At 41.4% G+C, this 19,714-nt stretch overlaps 1 protein-coding gene across 1 annotated transcript; it reads right to left on the bottom strand.

Moving 5' to 3' along the window:
* Window positions 1-9,278: 9,278 nt before the first annotated feature.
* On the bottom strand, window positions 9,279-16,743 carry CD38 (CD38 molecule; the record flags this gene model as incomplete). Its single annotated transcript, XM_010022931.1, has 7 exons — window positions 9,279-9,378; window positions 11,259-11,345; window positions 12,401-12,493; window positions 13,107-13,183; window positions 14,913-14,995; window positions 15,800-15,935; window positions 16,614-16,743. Coding segments are annotated over 7 exons (688 nt in total), but the record flags the coding sequence as incomplete, so codon positions are not given.
* Window positions 16,744-19,714: the final 2,971 nt, after the last annotated feature.

Below are 19,714 nucleotides of genomic sequence, written 5' to 3'. Positions count from 1 at the left end.
GCTGAGCATCACAAAAATATGGGTGTTTGGAGGGCATTGCTGGGTGCTAAATGGGAATGCAGTCGAGAAGCTGGCTAATCCCATCTCCTCTGACTGCAGTTTCAGCTGCAGTGTGTGTGGTGAAGTCTTCCAGAGATTACATGCTTTTTTCCAAGCACTGACCTGTTTTAACACTTATGTATTCTTTGGGGTAACCAAAAATCCTGACAATCATACCAGGAATTAAAATTCATCATTGGCAAGGATGCATTATATTTCTTCGCTTCTCTTCCAGCTTTTTTCTTTCTGGGAAACATTGGGTCTCTAGTGACATTGCTCCTAACCAGCCCCTGGGGAATTTTTCTCCTGCATTGGTTCCTGTTTTCCCTTCCTCAGGTCTGAGATGCTCGAGCAGGCCCAGGGAATGGCTGATGCTCTCCTCTGTGGATTCTTCCACTGCCTGCTCTGCTTGTCAAAATGTTGCCCATCACGGTTTCTGGTACGCCATGAGCCAGGCTGCTGTAGCACAGTCACTGCATTAGGGACACTGCTCCATCCAAGCACGTGTGGCTGGACTCTTTCCTGGGTGGACTCAGAACTGGGAACAAAGCAGCACAAAAGGCTGGGTTCTCTCTCTGTAATTATTACGTGGCATATCCCTGACAATACTAAGCAGAGTTTTAACCAAATTCAGGTATGATATTTTTATCTCTGGCTAGGGACATTTTACAACAGTTTCTACCACAGGTTTATTGACCAGTAGGTGCCTCTCAGCTCATGGGCCAGCCCAGGCACTTTCTAATTTTGCTGTCATTAATATTTATTACAACTCACCCACTGCTGAAAATAGTACAGGAGGAGATATATGAATAATTTCCTATCCATTTTTAATTTACTACATCAAGTTTTATCATGCTAAGTCTTGGCCAAAGTAACGTTTGCTGAGCTAATTGAACACAATGTCAGTGAAGAGTGGCAATTTTAGAAATGCAGACTGGTATATTTCTGCTGTGGGACTGTATCATTTTTGACATTGTAATTAAAAAGCAATTATTTCTGCACTGATGCAATTTGTCATGCTGTACATCCCCAGATCAAAATCAGTCTTCTCCCAGTAAATTATCTCTGTGCCACTTACTTTAAAGTAAAATTGTAAGACAGTGAACACACACAATCCAAACCAAAAGGACATAGAATATTAAGTGATTTTGCTCCTCTTCTTCGAAATATCAATCATCTCTTTTTGGTTTCAGTGTTCAGTTATATTCTACAGCTCATGTGCTTGTACCTTCCATCTGTTTTATTTACAGGCATCTCTGTTTTCATGGAGAACTGAATAGAAACTAGTCATAAACAGAAAAAAAAATATTAGAAGTATGGTCAGACGGAACATGTGTGTCACTAGAGCAGGGGTGGGGAGTTAAAGAGGACTGTAGGACATGAGCAGTTCTACAGCTATGTTTCCATGACATTTTGTGCTTCAATTTAGTATTTAGATTCGGAAAGAACTCAGACCTTTGTAAAGAGGTCATTAACTTGCCGGGATTGTTGGTTTTCTCTTGGTAAACTGAGACTGTGATATGTTGAGGCTGGTGAGAGCTTTTTGGCTTTCAGGAAAGCTAATAAGTAAAGCTTGATACACATAATTTGTATTTGAAAGAGGGGTTCCCTGAAACTTCCCTTTAGCTGAGTATTTTGACAACAATATCCACTGCATTCTGCTGGTTAGAGTAACAACCGAGTTGGTTTTCAGTAGCAGAGAATGTGCCTCTTGACTTTTCTCCAACAAACTTGTGACTACTTTCTATAATCATTTAATTGTGACCCATAGGGTATAAATACAATAAAAGCAGGGATTAGATTTCAGTCTAGCTCTGTCAGTCTAACCCAATAGCGTGCTGCAGGGGATATAAGATATCTATTTGCACTACAAGAATAACAAAGAATAGGAGAGGGTGAAGTAAAAACTCACAGACTCTACCAAATGAATAATCCTCAAATGTTTACAAAGGTTGATCTCTCTAATTCACCAAAAAAAGAGAGTAAGAAGTGTCTGTATTAAGAATTACTTTCAGGAGAAGCTACCTGTCCTGGGTTCAGCTACAGCAGTCATTTTTTTCTCCTTCTTAGTAGCTGGTGCAGTGCTCTGTTTTTGACTTTCAGTCTGGGAACAATGCTGATAACACCGATGTTTTTAGTTGTTGCTCAGTAATGTTTACTTTGACCAAGGACTTTCTCAGTCTCATGCTTTGCCAGAGAGGAGGGGAAGCCAGGAGGAAGCAGAGACAGGACACCTGACCCAAACTGGCCAAAGGGCTATTCCATACCACAGCATGTCATGCCCAGTATATAAACTGGGGGGCGTTACCCGGAAGGCCCAGATCGCTGCTCAGGTCGGGCTGGGTATCGGTCGGCGGGGGGTGAGCAGTTGTGTCCTTTTCCCTTGGTATTCCTCTTATCATTATTATTGGTAGCAGTAGTGGTTTGTATTATACCTTAGTTACTGGAGAGCTGTTATCTCAACCCGTGGGAGTTACATTCCTTCGATTCTCCTCCCCATCCCTCCGGGAGCGGGGGGGGGGAGGAAGAGAGGGTGGGGGTGAGCGAGCGGCTGCGTGGTTCCAAGTTGCCGGCTGGGCTTAAACCACGACACTACCCTTCCCCACAAAAGAAAAGGTCTTTAGCAGCAGATACAAGAAGTTTCTACAACCTGAATGTAGGCAAGGTATAAATTAATTTCCAATAATGCTGCTGAGTGTTTACTGGTACAACCTATGATGGGAAGAGTGGATGCTTCATCACCTCATGTTATCAGAGAGCATGAGGCTAATGCCTCTCTGCAAAGGTTGCATTAGCATAAGGCCCAATTTAAGGACAGAGTAGAGGCATGATACAGGATAAACTAAAAAGCTGTAGTATTCATAAGATCATCTTAGATATTGTGATAGCCCTGGTGATCTTTAAATGTTAAAATATCAGCCTATTGTTCCTCCCACTCTGGCAGGAAATCTCAGATTCGGAGATTTGTTTTCCCACTGTTACATAGCAAGTCCCAAGTAGCCCTAGGAATGAAACACTGTCTGTAATAGAGTGCATTCAACAAAGCTACAGCACAAAGAAATACGTAGTTGATTGATTAATGAAAAAAAGATTCAGGCATCACAGGACTTGTTTAAATTTAGCAAGCCATAGATTATTATTTTACTACATTGTGAAATAGTCCCACAGATCACATATCAGATGTGTCTGATATTACTTATAGAAGCTATGAGCCTCTGATAAAAATCTCTGAAACAAAATCTGTAGAAATAAGGAATGGGCTATTATCCATATTATTATTTTGTCTATTTCTATTACATACTTATGTCTAGACCACTTCTCAGTCTTTTTTCATTTTTTTCTGCTATAAACCAAACATACCAATGTTGTTGAAAATCTGACTTCACGAGAAGCAAAGCTGTTTCCTTCTGGTCACCTAATGTTGTATGTAGCATATGCAGCACAAAAATATGGTACTGCACAGGGGCTTGTCATCAAGAAGTTTATTATCTATCCCAATGCAGCACCAAGTGACTGTTTATCAAATTACACATCCCTTCTGTGTCTGACCCATAGGGAATGTAATTTGCTAATGTTTGCAGATAGGAGACCTTTTGCTCAAGCTCCTAAGGTTCAGACCTCAGCTGCAGAAGTCCCAGTTCTAATTGCAATGCAGTGCTATTGATTTGATTAATATTTCAAGAAGAGTAAGGCATGGAAAAATATTCTTCCTGGAGTTTGTCCTAGTCCTGTGCAAGCCATTAGTGTAACTCTCCTATACTGACTGATTTCTGGATTTTCAATTTCAGTAAGAGCAAAAAACTTTTAAGCTACCCTTTAAGCTATTTAAGGTGTAAATATAATTCATAAATAACACCTGATACATTTTTACTCCATTAGGCAATAGGAAAGAAATTGTAAGTTTTTTGCCGTGGTGGCATCAAGCAATTTCCTCTGTGCCTAAATTAGCAAAAATAGATCTAAGGAAGTATGGCATGTGCACAAAAAGAAAACCCTAAAGCAAGCAAATGGGATCTCAGTCTTGAAAATGGAGGTAGTCAACAGAAAACAACATATGAAATAGAAGCAGCAGATTAATAACAGCATGGGGTTTTTTTCTCTAGCACAATGCCAGATTTTCTAACTGACTGCATTTGGTATGCTTGAAAGATTTCATTATCACACAGCCAGTTCCTGCAATGTCAGCAGGTTTTAGAGCTGTGGCTTTATATACTCAGAAAATGGATTGTCAAATTACAATTCTTAAATATTTTGCAAACCCTTTCATCTCTCTCTGTGAGAGGATGTTCAGATGTCCTTTTCTGTTTAGGAATATTTCTCACAGGGAAACATTCTATGTCTGAGATTTGTTTTATGCAACTTTAGCCACCTGGAAGCTAATTTTATAATTTGAGCTAATAATCTAGGTAACTTTCATATCCAGTGGAGAGAGGTAAGAAGCTTATGTTGGAGCACACATCGTTCCTAGTCTCTTATCCCACCAGTGCAGAGCAGGGTAACTGCTTTCAGGAGGTACCTGGTCTGTCCCTTTAACTATAGAGGAAGTCTGTGCAATGAGGCAATTAATCTTGAATAGTACTAATCCTGTCTAATGTATTTAGTATGGATTTTAACCCCCTCCACTCTACAATCCCTCAGTGTACACCCAAATCCCAGTAGTGAAAGGAATCAGGGTTAAGTTAGCAGTATTGCTGTGAAATGTGCTGGTGTGGAGCAGATGCTCCTGTGTGTGCTTCTTAGGCTCTTCTGATCTGAGCAAGCAGTGCCACACAAGAAAGGAGGAACAGTGTGCAGGCAGCTGCTCTCTCCCACTCCACAATGCACTGATGAAAATAAACATACACTTTGAAACAAAAATGCCATTGATTCCCTTTTTTTTTCAGCTAGATATTAAGCTCCTTTTTTTGCCAAGCAGGGAAAAATGTATTACCCCAGACTATTTGGCTGTCCTGGTTCATCAGGAGTTTAGTGAAGCATTTGTGCTGGCAGAACAGAGGGATACTTCTGTAAGATAAGGAGAGAACTGCAAAGGCTGCATGGGGACTTCTTAAGCCTGCACAGCTCTCTGTGGCTTAGTCAAGTGCCAGATACAGCCCTTCAGTTTTGAGGACATACAGGTGTACATGCCAAGGTTATAGGTAGACAGTATGGTCATTAGGATCCACCTACATAGCTAGACTTTTTCTGTATCATTTTCTGCCACTACTGTGGCTTGTGTTGTATTTACTGTGGGTTTGCTTCTGTAATTCAGCCGTACTGTTTGGTTTTTATCTTTTCACCAGCCTTCATGTTTTACGTGCAAAATGTGTTTTTTTTCTTGGATTAGCTAGTGCATTACTCCTTTCAAACTATTTAATAGGAAGGATCAGGCTCATAGCACATTTAATTGTTGTCTTAAGACTCGAAATGATACTGCTATTAAGAGAGAGTTTCTGAGATGCAGCCTGTTCGCTGAGTGTCCTACCTGAAGGCTTGCTGATCTCCTTTTTCTACTCTTTCTACTGAGCTCTTTTGTGTAAGACAGTGTCTGAGGGTCACTGTTTTGATTACGAGGGAATCTTCCGAGATACACACATGAAGGTATCCCAAATTAAGCAAGGGGAAACTTCTGGGTCTGACTGATAGACCCTGCAGTACTTTAGCTATGTTGGATCCCATCTAAAACCACTCCCATACTGCCAGTGTCTAGGGGAACCCAGATCCGCTGCACTATACGCTGCAAATACACATATAAACAAAATCAAACCCCCTTCTTCAAAAACTTTTCCCCACAGATCATGTTACAGCACTGCACTAAGAATTTTGGACTCCAAAAAAAAGTGGCACAAAAAAGGTTAAAAAAAAAAAAAAAGGTGCTGCAGATAAGATTTATTGCCCTTCACATGTTTAAACCTTTATTTCCAGTATTCAATTTTTTCTCTAGGCTCATAAGGTTTGTTATTTTAAATGAAAGCCTATAGTCAGTCATTAATTTCACCCGTGTCCCTACACATAAGCAACGGAGACAGCTAGTGGTCCCTGACAGGTGGGATTCAGGAGGCTGAAGTGATGTGTAGGGGCAGCTACCTGGGGTCAGGCAAGAGGATACACAGGCATAAGGGGCTGAGTGGAATTCAGCCTGTTTGCATATGGCCTGACCCTAAGGGAGGCTGACATGTTTCAAATCAAGCCCAAGGCCAAGCGATGGCTAGCAAGGAGAACAAGTATTTCTGTATTTCATTTGTTTCCTAATCTCAAAAATAAGTTTAATAATTGCAGGTTCTTGTCAGGATAAGTACATCAAAGACTGGGGGAGCTGCAATGCTGTGCTAATAAAGTCATAGAAGTAGCATTCCCAGGGCTGTCTTTCTGGGAGTACATAACGCTGATATCACCTTATCACACATAGCTCGGATTCCTCTCAGGTTTCTGGGCAGTTCTCCTCTTGGGTTTCTGGGCAGTGCTCTTTGACAGTGTTTGCTGTGGGCTTGGAGCACAGCTAGCTCATTTATCTCGAACAGATTGAGAGAGAGGTTACCTTCATCAGTTTGAAAGCATATTTTCAAAACCCAACATTTCAAACTATATCTAGAAATATTTCTTCCACATAGTAGAAAAAACGCACAGATTATTTTTCTTTTATTTAGTGTTTTGTGAATTTGGGACACTTTGTATTGGTTTCAAAGTTTTTTTGGTTTATAAATTTTCAGCAGAGCAATAGGATTTGAATTATACCTGTGTGTTAGGGCATGTCAGCATGGCATTTCACATGTGTGATCACAGGTAATAAAAATGCTTGTTGGAAATGGGCTCGCTCATGTTCTGCTATGTATGTAATCTGAGCATCATAGGCTTAAGTGTGGATTAGTGGGCCAGATGTACACCTGTGGTGCACCTGTACTAATAAAGAGGGCTAACATTAATGCTCCCTCCTGAAGGACAAGCAGCAGGATATGGTCGATACAGGCCTTGGGAGTGCTGCTGGGGAAAGGCGCTGAGGCATATCCAGAGCATGCGGTAGCCACTGTGCTTGGGCTGACTCCTCTCCCCTTGCAAGGGGTAACGAGAGGAAAAGCAAACACACCATTAGTGTCCTGCACCCTCTTCCCAGTACACCCAAATGGAGATCCGCAAAACCCGCAGCTCCTCTTTGCAGCAGAGTAACAAGTCAGAGTGAAACCAGACAACTGCAAGTTCAGTTATTTCCCTAATATTGATTGTGTTTATTGCCAAGTTTCCCTGTTAAGATGTGTCATTTTACATACCTGTAAAAGAAAGACATTTTGCTGGGACCTGTGTTACAAAGTTGTCATTTACTCCACCACAGTTGCCTATATTAAGTGTTCACCTCAGCTTTCAGTAACACAGATTTGCTCCTTAGCATTTTACTATGTAACCACTGATAAGAGTCATCTTTGCTAATTAATATGTCTGAGAGCAACATATATACCTGGATATCTGTTTTCAAGATAGACACAGGATGTTTCACTTCCAGACACCTACAAAGACAATGACTTCTCTGTATAAGATGGAGAGTGAGGTAGTGAGAGTACAGCCTGGAGAAGATGTGCACTGTGTCCTTTCACTGCTTTCCTGGGTGGATATATATAGACTTTCATATGTGGAATGAATTTCTCAGTTAATTTGAGGGAGTTACTTTCATGTTCAGTCTGAGGTTAAGTAGAATGTGAAACTGAATTAACAATGTTTGCCATCAGCAATTTTATTACAGATCTCGATTTTACAGTCAGCATTTTATATGACAACAGAAGAGGTACAAAAGTGAGTGTAAAGACAAACTCTTGACCTATAGTCAGAAATAACCTATCTGAAAGCACTGGTATGTGTTGATACATCTAAGTAATCGCACAACAGAATGCAAATAAAAATACATTTCACTTAATGTAAACATTATGGGTGAGGCCTTGGGTCTGGTCCAGCTGTGCTCAGTGCAGGCCTGTCTATTACAGAAAAAAGGGTCCTCTAGAGGTGCTTGAAATTACACCAGCTTGTGTAGTTCCATACAGATGCTTCACACTCTGGGTGGTCACTAAAACATAGAGCATTCTAACCTTCTGCCTGTGGGATCATGGAAACCCTGGTCTGCCTAATGAACTGACAATTGCTAGTTACACTGGCACTGCAACACCTGGGAGTATATCTGTACCAAAACCTGCTCAGTTCTCTTAGTGTTGATGGCACTGCACAAAGGCACTAAAACCATGACCACAAGCTGGCCTCAGATCTTTGTTTTGTTATAAACCTGCAGTTGACTATGCATGTGAGAGCAGTCTAATAGAAATCAAAGGAAATCAATGAAACCTGCTGGTTCAGTGTACTACGGCATGTCCATGCGTGTGAATTATACACTGCAAGGCATCACCTTTCACTTCAGAAACAGAGGTCAAGAGAGACTCCTTATTGTGGCAACCCTTTGATGTTTGTCTCTATTCCAGTGGCTGGCCAAGCTGTGGCCTGAGGGACCTTTTCTGAAAGCTGGAAGGCTTACACTTGCTGCTATATTAAGAATGAAATGTAATGTGAACTGCAGTGGTGTTTCCAGTAGGATTTTAATGGGGCTGTCTGAGTCAGTCTTGCTATTTTCTCTCCCTAGCTACACACCTGACATGTCCTTACAGCTGCTGGCAACCCTCTGAGTGGTTTCTGATCTTTTCTTGGCTCAGCTCAGTCAGTCATTTCCCCACCAGCCTCTTACTGTGATGCCCATTAATGCTCTGCCTCTCCCCTTGCTTGATTTATCTGCTCAGGGGTGCCACAGTCTCTGGGAGAAACATGATTTATACCATGTGCCATGGGGCACTGTTCCCCTCTGGGGGATGTTGCCCTGGGATGCAGGGAGAATGTAGCATGCTTTGGTCATTTTCCGTCCAGCTTTCCAGCAAGAAGGAAGCTAAGTGCTGATGCCAGCAAGTTCTGCCTCTGGAAGTTCTTTTTCTTCTCTGCGCACACCCCAGGGAATCCGACTCTGAGCCCCTGGGCACAAGTGGAGTTTGTACAGGAGGGAGCAAACGAGGGCAAAGCCTCTGCCCTCAACCACTGAACATTCCCCTGGCCTCTCTGAAATAGTGTGTGGGGTGTGTGTGCGTACGTTCATTACACCTAAAGTATCATCTGCTGTTATTTGGCTGTTAGTATCACAGCAAGGATTTCTGGTTATGGACTCTGTACACACCACACTATTTATCACCCTAAGCTATGTAGCCACACCTTTTCCAGCTTTACACACAGTTAACTTCAGTAGTGCAGAGGACTCCGTTTCATGGACCTGCCGTGGAGTTGGTGCAAAGTCTGCAGTCTGTGTGGTCAGGGTTATGCACACACTGAAGGAGCTGAACTGGCCTATGATAAGACACAAAGGCAAACAAAAATTAAGTAACCACTTGCAAGTACAACAGAATAGCTCCACAGTTACTACATGCACGTTACATCTGTGCTTATCAAGTGGATGTCTTAGGATATACTTTTTTAGATCTTGCTGCGGAAAGATAACTTTGGTGTTTATAGGGGCTAAGGACAAGAGCAGGTGAGTACAAAACAAAGTAGGATGTGAACTCACAGCATGTCAGCTATGATGTGATAACAAAATAATTATGAAAAAGAAGTAAGGTCTCTTGCACAGATTACAGAGTTGCTGTCATGCTGGAAGTTCACCATCTTCCTTACTCAGTGGTAATCCCTACTGCTGTAATGTAAAGCTGTTGCTAACAATATAAGATAGGATTAGGTTTTTTGCTAAAGTACATCCAGTAAATCTATTTTTTCAGTTACTTCTGGAAGGCACTGCTGACATGGGCAAAAGCAAGAGAAAATGATCAGCATCAACTGCTACATGACATGAAAAACCAGATGCTCAGCTGATAGGGACCCACCTGGTTCTGTTTGAAATTACTACAGGGGAGAAAAGAGAACTTATATGGTCTATCCTGAAGAGTTTTACTGCACATGCAAATTGCTTAGTTTATTATTGATCTCTATAAAGAATATTAAAATTAATTATCTGTGTCACTCTACACGGTTGTCTATGTTTGTGTTAGTTCAGCTCTGACAAAAATCTCTTCTTGTTATTCTGTCTTAAGAAGCGAGTTGTGATCCACAGCAATAACTGTGTCAACAGCACTTCATGATGTGTTACAGGTTTCTCCTTGCGCTAAGCCACAATGGATCTAAGCTCCTTCATACTTCCCCCTCCTCTCTGGTCCCCTAGTTTATTTCATCATAGGCTGAAATAATCTGTGCCTACTTACAGGCCCTAGGAGTACTGGTTAAAGGCTGCTTGTGCTCAAAGAGAAAGCGAGTACATAGTTTGGCAGATGCACACACCGTAACAGCGTCAATATTTTCCCAATGTTCAGAGGACCCAGTAATCATGTTCAGCAATACCTGAACAGGAATATATTGCTCTGCCATCAAGATTAAAGTTCTATCACCAGATAAGGTGTTTGTCTCCTTTGCAGACCAACTTTTCCTTATTTAAAACTAATGTAATGAGTTCAGTGGTTTATAGAAATATTTGTTTACTTTGGAAATGTTCTTACCCACATATGAATTCTTCACTCTGAGAAATTGTTCCTGACAGATAAGATATGAGTAATATTGAACCTTTGCTGCTTTTCTAATGTCACTAAAGAACACTTATGAAGGTCTCTGAAACCACACGGAGGGATAAAGGATCACAGGCTTTTCCATCTCCTCAGCAGGCAGATAGAGATTTCAGACAAGTCAGAACTGGGTCTGCTCTTTCCCGGACTCCTGTTTTTCTGACGCTGGTGAATTACAGTAATTACTAATGCTTATCATGTTTCATTCCTCACTCTCTGACAAAGCAGCTGGATAGAAAGCTTAAACTATAGCGAAGGAAGTAAGGACCATCCTTGACATACTACATTATCTGCATGTAGCAGGAGGAAAGCTGCCTATTTGGTTCTGATTACTGTGGGCAAAAGTCTGGTCAGATGAGAATCTGTTGAAGGAGGCTGGATTGCCAACTGAACTTGCTCAATGGCAAAGCAGGGCAGAGAGCAAGCCCCAGACCCAGCCAACATGTGTTGGTCTGCAGCCAGAGTGGAAATTCCTGAGAATCACACAGCCACTTCAAAAAGATGTGATGGCAGTAAGAGGGGAGTCTGCTCTAGCTTGCTGTAAACCTGTATTGAGTCAAGAGGGAGATGCAATATTAGTTTTATGTTAACAAGTCATCACCAATAAGAGCAAGTAATTACCTGTAATTGTCTTCACAGGTGATCTGAAAGTTTCGTTCTTCTAAGATGCTTTTTAACCTCTTTATGGAATAACCTGAGCAGGACTCACTGGAGAGAAAAGTCTTTCATTACTTGTGTTCTTGTGTGTACAAGAAGCTCAGCTACATTCCACACTATATCACTTTGCTTTATTTCAGTCAAGATTCTTTAAAAGCTTGTTTGCTAGTGTGCTGTAAACTCCATTGGTGAGTGGAGTTTTGAATACCATTGGGCCTTTGCTGGTAGAAACTATCCAGCTGTGCATCTTGCACAAGAACTTTGTGCAGGAAGATACCTGTGGGAAATAACTCAGTTCCATTCACAGTTCAGTGTGCTCTAGAACTGCTCCAGAGCTGCTGGTGGCCTCCATCCACAGGAGTACAACATAAAGCTCATTCAATCTCTGGAAGGACAAAGGGATCAAGTCCTCTGTGTGATGAGAAAGGGCAAATCATGAAAACCCACAGCTAAGTCCCAGGTAGGACATCCAGCTAGGATGAAGCATATAGAAAACGTGGGTGGAAGCAGGATACGAGCACCTCCTATCCATTTCACTTAGTCTGTGACTGCTTCTACTCTGTTTTGACAAGAGGCTGAGTGACTGCTTGAGATCACCTAGTCCAGCCAATATTAGTTAAAGTAGGTTGCCCAGGACCCACTTGGGGTCCACAGATGGAGACTCTACAACCTCTCTGGGAAACCTGTTCCAGCATTTGAAATTATTTTATCAAAAATGGTTCTGCTCAGCATAATTGTACTATTCCTCTGGACAAACATATTTTCCAGTGTTCACCCTTGCGAACGTAGCCTGTTCTGTGACTTCCGTGTTGCACCCACATTAAAGGTCTGTAGAGCCTAGTGAGGTTGGAAGGAAAGTAAAGGCTATGGGACCTCTTGAAAGCAAAGGAAATGTCATTGTGTCTTAGCTATAACAGTTCAGGAGTACCTAGAAAAAATACTAAAGAAAACAACAGTACGAATGTTATTCTTTACAATAAAGTAAGCAGCTAAGAGAGTGAATGTAGAGCAGGTTTTAAGACAGTGGTACTGTTAGACAGTCCCTTGTCAGAACTGAGCTGTGCCATCTGCCTTCCACATACTGCTCGCTGTTTCATGTGACTTACCTCTGAGGTCCACCGATGTCATGCATAAGCCAAATGTGTACTGCAGAGACTTTATCTGGATTTAGGTTAAAGATCTCAATACTTCCAAAGATGCTGTAAGAATGGGACATGAAAAAGCAAAACATTCTTAGTTATATGATAAAGATGTACAGAGCATGTTACTCAAATACTTGTGCTGCTACTATTCTCAGTGAAAGAACATTATCTTGCTAGTGGATTTTCATAGACTATTTAATTGCCTTATAGGTAAATATTTTCTCCCCATTCTTATTTCACTCTCAGGAGAACCTTTGAAACCATCTGCAGACTGAAACAAGCTGAAGTTTTTCCATCTTTAGTGCCTTTTCTCTTATATGATTTAGTTGCTATTGATTTGGTTTGGAGCAAGGGAAATGAACATGGCTGTTCCCCCAAACCAACATATTCTTCAGTATCTTTCAATATCCATTCAACTCCATAAACAGTTAGAAATGTAATTAAGTTACTCTGTGCAGTAAGAGCATACTGGTTACCCCACCTCAATATCCTCTGACAGATTTCAACCACAGTCATTGTATAGAAGGAGTTAAGTGAATCAGCTCTACAACAACCCAAGGTTTAGACCCCTATATGTGTTTACCAAAATCTGTTCTGCACTGGGGCTCACTTGCAAAGACATGTTCACAGGCCCCACAGAAACGTGCATGGTAGCATGCTGAGTAAATACCTGCTGCTTTTGAAAGCTCCAGCTTCTATTGATCCATTGAGCATCACCTGAACCACACCACATGCTGCTTCTGCAAACTGAACAAAGCAAATGGACACTATATTCTGGTAGTACAAGCAGAGCCACACCAGGCTCGGGGCTCGTAGAAATTACTGTAACTTCTTTGATGTCATCAGAACTGACTTATGTGAGTACAGGATGCAGCCAATATTTTTGCAGAACATGTCAGTGCAAAAAAAAGAAAAGCCTCTAAAGGCTATGGCAAAACTGTGATAAAGCTGAATTAGCCAGATATGAAGTGGCATTCTGAGACTGCAGTGATCAGTAGAGGAACTTGGCTGTCACTGCTGGTTTCAGGGTTTATAGTGCTTTCCAGAGCCCCAGCAACTTCAGCTGTCTGATGAAGCTGTAGTAACGTGGAATAACCCTGCTTTAATTCCAGTGGTGAGATCGAGCCAGAACAGAGGTACCACTAGTTTAAGGACACGCAAACCATCACATATTCATTACCTTGTGACTCATGCTGTGTTATTCTGTGGCTTGGGAATTTTCTCCCCAGTGGTTTTACTCAAACTCATCACTGAGTTCTGTCTGATTTGATTTTTGAATTACTGGATCATGTAATCACTGTTCCTTTATTCTCTAAAACTCATGTCGAAATGTTTAAAGACTACTAAGTTTACAACGTAAAGTGCTCACTAGATGTGTAATCCATTAGTAAGACAAAGAATTTTTAAAAAGCTTAACACAGGGGACTGTATTTATCAAATCTAAGTCTTACGTCTAAATAATTTGGCTCAAACACAAATCTCAGGAGCTGTGAAGTTGCAGGAAAGTTTCATTATATGTAACTTTCTAATGTAATAATCATAAGTTTTAGTAGATTTTAAATTCGGACTAGAAAGCCTGCAGTTGAGCAAGCCTGGCTCTGTGTGGTGGTTTATCCCTCCTGGACTCTGGAACTGAGGTGATTAATAAGGACATAGAAACTATTTTGACCTTGGAAAAATTATGTGCACTAGTTTACCCACGAAACAATTTTGTTTTACAATGAGTAGATTTTCTTATGTACATGAGAGCTGAAGCACACAAGAATGTTTACTTTCCACCTGGGCAGTCAGCTACTAGTAGTCATATCAAGGGTGAAGTCTTGAGAGACGTGTAAAATTAAACTGATACAGGAGAGCAGGTTCTTTCCTGGCACTTTTCCCATGTAAAGTGCTGATTGAACAATGTCAGACTAACTGCTTATCTTGGACTAGCAGGGTCTCATTCATATGATGGCAGTTGGCATGTGCATACGGGGGGGGGGATATCGTAGGAACCTTGCCAGATATTGCTGTGGGAAGACATACTCTTCTGGTTTATGCAGGAAGGTGCAAGAGGATTGCTGCTTTGAATGTTCCTGTGGCAATTTGGGCACTGGTCTCAACATTAAAATGCCAAAATGTATTTTGTTTTAGCAGTTTCCATCCTCTGATTTAGTGAAGGTGGTGATTATTATCATTGTAAGCATTATTTGCAAAGCTCCAGCTGTCTGCCAAATGTTGTTCTAGACAGTGGCACACAGTCCACAAATAAAAATGCTCCAACTACAGTGACCTTAAATATTGTACATACAATATGGGACCTTTGAAATACAAATTTCCAATGCCGTGATTTTTAGCATGTGAAGCCAAAGCTCCTGTGAACTTTTACTATTCCATGTTCTCTAAGACCTGTCTGCAAACTTGCATTTTTGGCAGTGTCAGGAACTTAGTACATTTCAATGTTCTTGGATTTCGGGATACTTATTCTAGATCTTACCATCTTGGATGCCAACTTCCAGAACACAGAGACAGGGTTGCTTTCACATTCACTTCGTTTTGGACAAGATTCATAGTTGATTCCTGAGAAGAAATACATTTGTAAATAGCTAAGGTTAAAGCAATTATTGTTGCAATGTTCATATGGCTTTGAGAGCTTATTAGTGATGGCAGAAGATTTGCCCCTACAAAAGCAAGAAGGCTACATAAGTCAAGGGTTCTAAGAGGAAAAGGAATTTGCATGCATTCAAAGGTCTTCCTGTATGCTCACATACATTTCAGGGAGGCAGCTACAGGCCCCATATGCAAATAATTCCCAGAAAACTGACATGGGAAGACATGTAGTCATAAATGTGAGAAATAGGTTGGCTCTTGACAAACACCATCTGATTGATTGCATTGCAAAATTAAACTTTGCCCAACGTTTTCAGTAATTCCAGCCCAGTTTAGAGGATGCCAGCTTTAAACACCAACCCAGGAGTCATGCAGGCAGCAGTTACTCCAGGGTACCTGCATATACCCTTGCCACTTTGACTGGCTTACATCCAGAACCTTTTTGAATGGCAATCTTGTTTTGCAATCTGTCCCATAGAAGTCACAGGAAGGAAGCAAGTAAACTAGATGAAGAGGGTTAGGTGTGACCATTAGTCTAAGAAGCAACTTGGTGTTTTAATAACAGCCAAAGTTGTGTTTTCTGAATTAACCCAAGATCTAAGTATTATTTTCAGTCTTCCATAACAGGGGACAGAAATACAGTAAGATTTTAAACTGAATTACAAGAAAAGAATGTGTGGAAAGGATTGTGTTTAGGTCTAGATATACAAGAGAAAAGAATAATCTGGAATTCAAATGTTCATATTTGTTTTGTAAAAAAATAGGACTTATTACCTGGGGCAGAGGGGTCTCCACACCATGAAAGCCTATCAGCCATGTAACCCAACAAGGTGTCCTCCAAGGTAAAGAAGTTTTGATTGGATTTTGTGTAACGATGAGCGAGGTCATTTGTCTTGCTCCAAAACAGAGACTATGAAATAAGGTACAAAGTTGAATAAGTGAATGAATAACTCATACTAGAGCTGGTCAGGAAATTTTCTTGGAGAAAACAGAAAAGTTTTCATGATAATGAAGGAGTCTTAGTTTCTATTGAAATGCTGCAACTTCACCTTAGTGAGTCAGTTCTTTTTTTCTGCAGCCCACATTCCCATTTCCAAAATGATTTTGGGTGGTTATTTTTTGTGGAAATGGAAGTGTTCAGCCTGTAAAGCATTTTTAAAGAAAGGTTTTGACTAGTTCTCATAGGATAAACACCTAATTTGTAGTGTGCTTTTGAACTGCACATGGAAGACCAGTGTTTCGGAAGCAGTGCACCTCTAACAGCATGACCACATGCTCCTTACAGAGAGCTGTATGCTCATGGAACAGGGACATCTCCATCACTTCACCAGGATCACCCCAGTACTGAGGTTTGATTCAAGCCTTACGTAGTGATGATTTCCAGTGCTGGAGAATTAACAGGGTTATTCGAGCCCAAAGGTGATAACTGCAGGGCTGTTGCAGTAAGCACAAGAGCAAAATACCATCCTCATGGACCTACAGACCCTGACAATCATTACGGACAAGATCCCATCACTCAGAGCCCTGCACAGACTTTCCATCCCTCAACAATCCTACTTAAGCAGCCCACCATGCATTGTAATGTTACCTTGTTACAGGGTATAGGATGACTCGCTAACTCCGTTAAAGGCTGGTAATCTTCTGATGTAATATTACAGGGATTCTTGTAAATGAATGCCTCTTTCAATGATTCCCATATTTTTAGGCAATCCTTGTCTCTGCCAAAAGATTAAAACATAGTTAATTAGAATTCATGAGTATTTATGGCTATGAAAGGATTTCTTTCTGTTATGGTCAAATACTATGGATCAGATTTTAAAGGAGTTCTAATTATGCTCAGGCACAAAAATAGATTATCCGTTACAAAAGCAGCATATCTTCAGCAAATTAAGTATAAACTGAGGAATGAGCACTTCTAAAACATCTTTCTCTCTTTCCTGCATTTTAAATTACTGATTATTGCAGCATCTGAATGTCCGCTGCTTTTTTGACCCTTAAAAACAGCAATGTTGATATTATGTAAACAGAAAATCAGATTTCTTGATTATTCATATCAAATCATGAGAAGCACATGTAGCAGACTGTAGCTTTTACATTTTAAAAGTATGGCTGAAGAATACTACCTCTTCAGGTACAGTGAACCAAAAATCTGCCCATGGATCTTCCTGTGGAGCATTCAGCCCTACAGAAATAATATCTCTAATTTTATCTAAAACAAAAGCAGGGCTCTGGCAGGTATTGACTTTGCTGGAGCCACAACTAATTTGCACACATATAACCAAGATCCAGACCAGGTGTGTGGTCTCCAGTAGGTTTTTCCAGTCTCATGCTGATCCTCTGCCATGTTCAGGTTCTTGTCCCTTTGCTCTCACTGGCATGAGTCAGAAGAATCCACTAATTTACATGGGGGGAACTGCTCCATGCCACGATACACCCTATCACCTCAGCCTACATTTGCTTCTTAAGATGCTACTTCGTCAGCCTAGGAAACAAAGCACCTTTTCTGACAGAAGCAGGAGTCCTTTCGTACTACCAAAATGAAATCTGCTGCAGTGTGGGCAAGCAATTGTATCTCTGTACTGAAGTAGCGCCATTCTCCCTTCCTGAAGTGGCCACATACAATGTTTGGGATGGCTCAGAACATCTGCTTTCTTGTACTTGAGGTAATGAATGAAAACTTTGCATTAAGATAATTCATAATTATTATCTGTGTAGTGTGCGTTTGCCAGGCTGTCCCCCCCACAGGCACACTTCCCTTCCTTTTCAAGCTCCCATAGTCTCAGGCCCACTGGAAAGCCTGCCCATCTCATTACAGCAGTGACAGTATTGCAGTGATTCTGCATCCTTCTCTTCCTATTTTTATGTAAATTTAAAAAGCTGACTGCATTATCCTACTGTCTGCTTGTCTGAATGGAGCTCTTCTGACTGCCCCTGACTCATCCACTTTCTTCACTGTTTGCAATCTTCTCCCAGTGTGTTCCCACTAAAAGCCTTTTGACGAATGGACTTTGTCTTATATGAAGAGACTAATGCCTTCAGAACACTATAAAAATAGTACTGATCAACTAGTATGTGACAGACACGCAGCTGCAGGCTTTGTTACCAGTTGGTAGGTGGGTAACATGTAGGATGTGGCATTTGATTACTCTTGAAAATAGTCCTAAAGGAATTAAGGAATGTAGCAGTAATTCACTGAAGATTTCCGAACATTTTCAAGTTAATCTTCCCTACAGGCCTGTGATCTCATTCCTATTACTGAACTTGATGACAGTTTCTACTGGGTGCCCATCTGAGCATCAAACGAGCAAACTGGAACACATAGAATTGAGCTGTATTATGCAGGCCACTTCCAAACTGCAGGACCCAAAGCCACTTGTCAGCTCTTGGCTGTTCCCTTGCTGTCTGGACATGAACGATCTTCCTTCCCTTCCTCAGCCTTATGGAAAATAAACATCACACAAAGAGGAGGCCAGACTCTCTCTGTGTCCAGAAGAAAGCGACAGCACCTGACAGCACTACAAACCAAAGGGAACGCCTCTATCTTGGGGCTTGGGTCAGTATCATACTGGGAAGGACCAGGCAATCCACAGCAAGATGTCCCTGGCCTGCCTTCCCATCTGCCTTTATTTATGCAGTAACAAATCTAGCTTAGCATTATGCATGATATTGGCTGTTGGGAGGTCATACCACTAAAGTGGTTACTACAGCAGATTTCCATGCCCCAGCCTCTTCCAGTCCTCCCCTGTGAAGGGTCTATGGTGGATATGTCCTCATCTCTCCCTCTTGAGGCAGCCAAGAGGCTGAGATTATGTTGCAGAGCTCTATTTGGGCTGCAGAAATCCTGCAGCCTGACCTTGTTGATTTGAAACAAGCTTGAGTATTGCCACCATACAGTGCTGTCTGAAATGTGGACAGAGCCTTGGGGACAGGGACAAGGCAGCTCTCTGGCTGTATGACAAACCAGGGCAGCTCTGGCCACATGCTGAATATCATTTCTCACCATGCCAATCTGTTACAGGGGCAGCCCCAGCTGAGTGAGAGACCATGACTTCTGTTTATACGAACCAAATTTACCTCCAGGTAAGTAACCACTAATAACAATGATGATTTTTTACTGGGCTATTGTCTTTTATCCAGGAGCCTAAATGCACTTTCAGTTACAGCCACTGTAGAAATAAGACAAACTGCAGATGCTCTAGGGAGCACAGTCATTGCTTTGCTGTTTCACAGTCATATCAGGGAGTATTCACATGTTTTACTTAGCAGAATTTAGCTTGGGTGTATTAAACTTTCTCCTGCAGGAGCCTGTCTCTGACTGCAAACCCTGTAAGTAGCATACAGAGGCCATCCTCCCAGCTGTGGTACTTCATTTAGGGGTTGGGAAGTTTTAAATACCTTTGCCAGGCACATAGGATTACAACATGACCACACTGAATAAGCCAAAAGAGAGGGCTCTTGCTGATTTAGAGGTGACATTACTGAATAGGCAGCTGTCCCCTTTGCTTTGCACAGTCAATAGTATTGTAAAGAGAATTTGCAGGGCTGTAAGTACTGATGCATCTCACAGACATGTATACGGTGCACACTTTCTGTCAAATTATTTGTCCTCCTGGCAGGACTTCTTTTTCGTCTACTCCAGAAATGCATGTACATACCAATGTAAGAGCCACAGGTGAAAGCTGGTTACCT

The sequence above is a fragment of the Nestor notabilis genome, unplaced genomic scaffold, assembly GCF_000696875.1.
Source record: "Nestor notabilis isolate BGI_N333 unplaced genomic scaffold, ASM69687v1 scaffold30619, whole genome shotgun sequence".
In the NCBI taxonomy this organism is placed as follows: Eukaryota; Metazoa; Chordata; class Aves; order Psittaciformes; family Psittacidae; genus Nestor; species Nestor notabilis.
The sequence above is the reverse complement of the archived record's forward strand: the minus strand, read 5'-3'. Positions and strand labels throughout refer to the sequence as shown.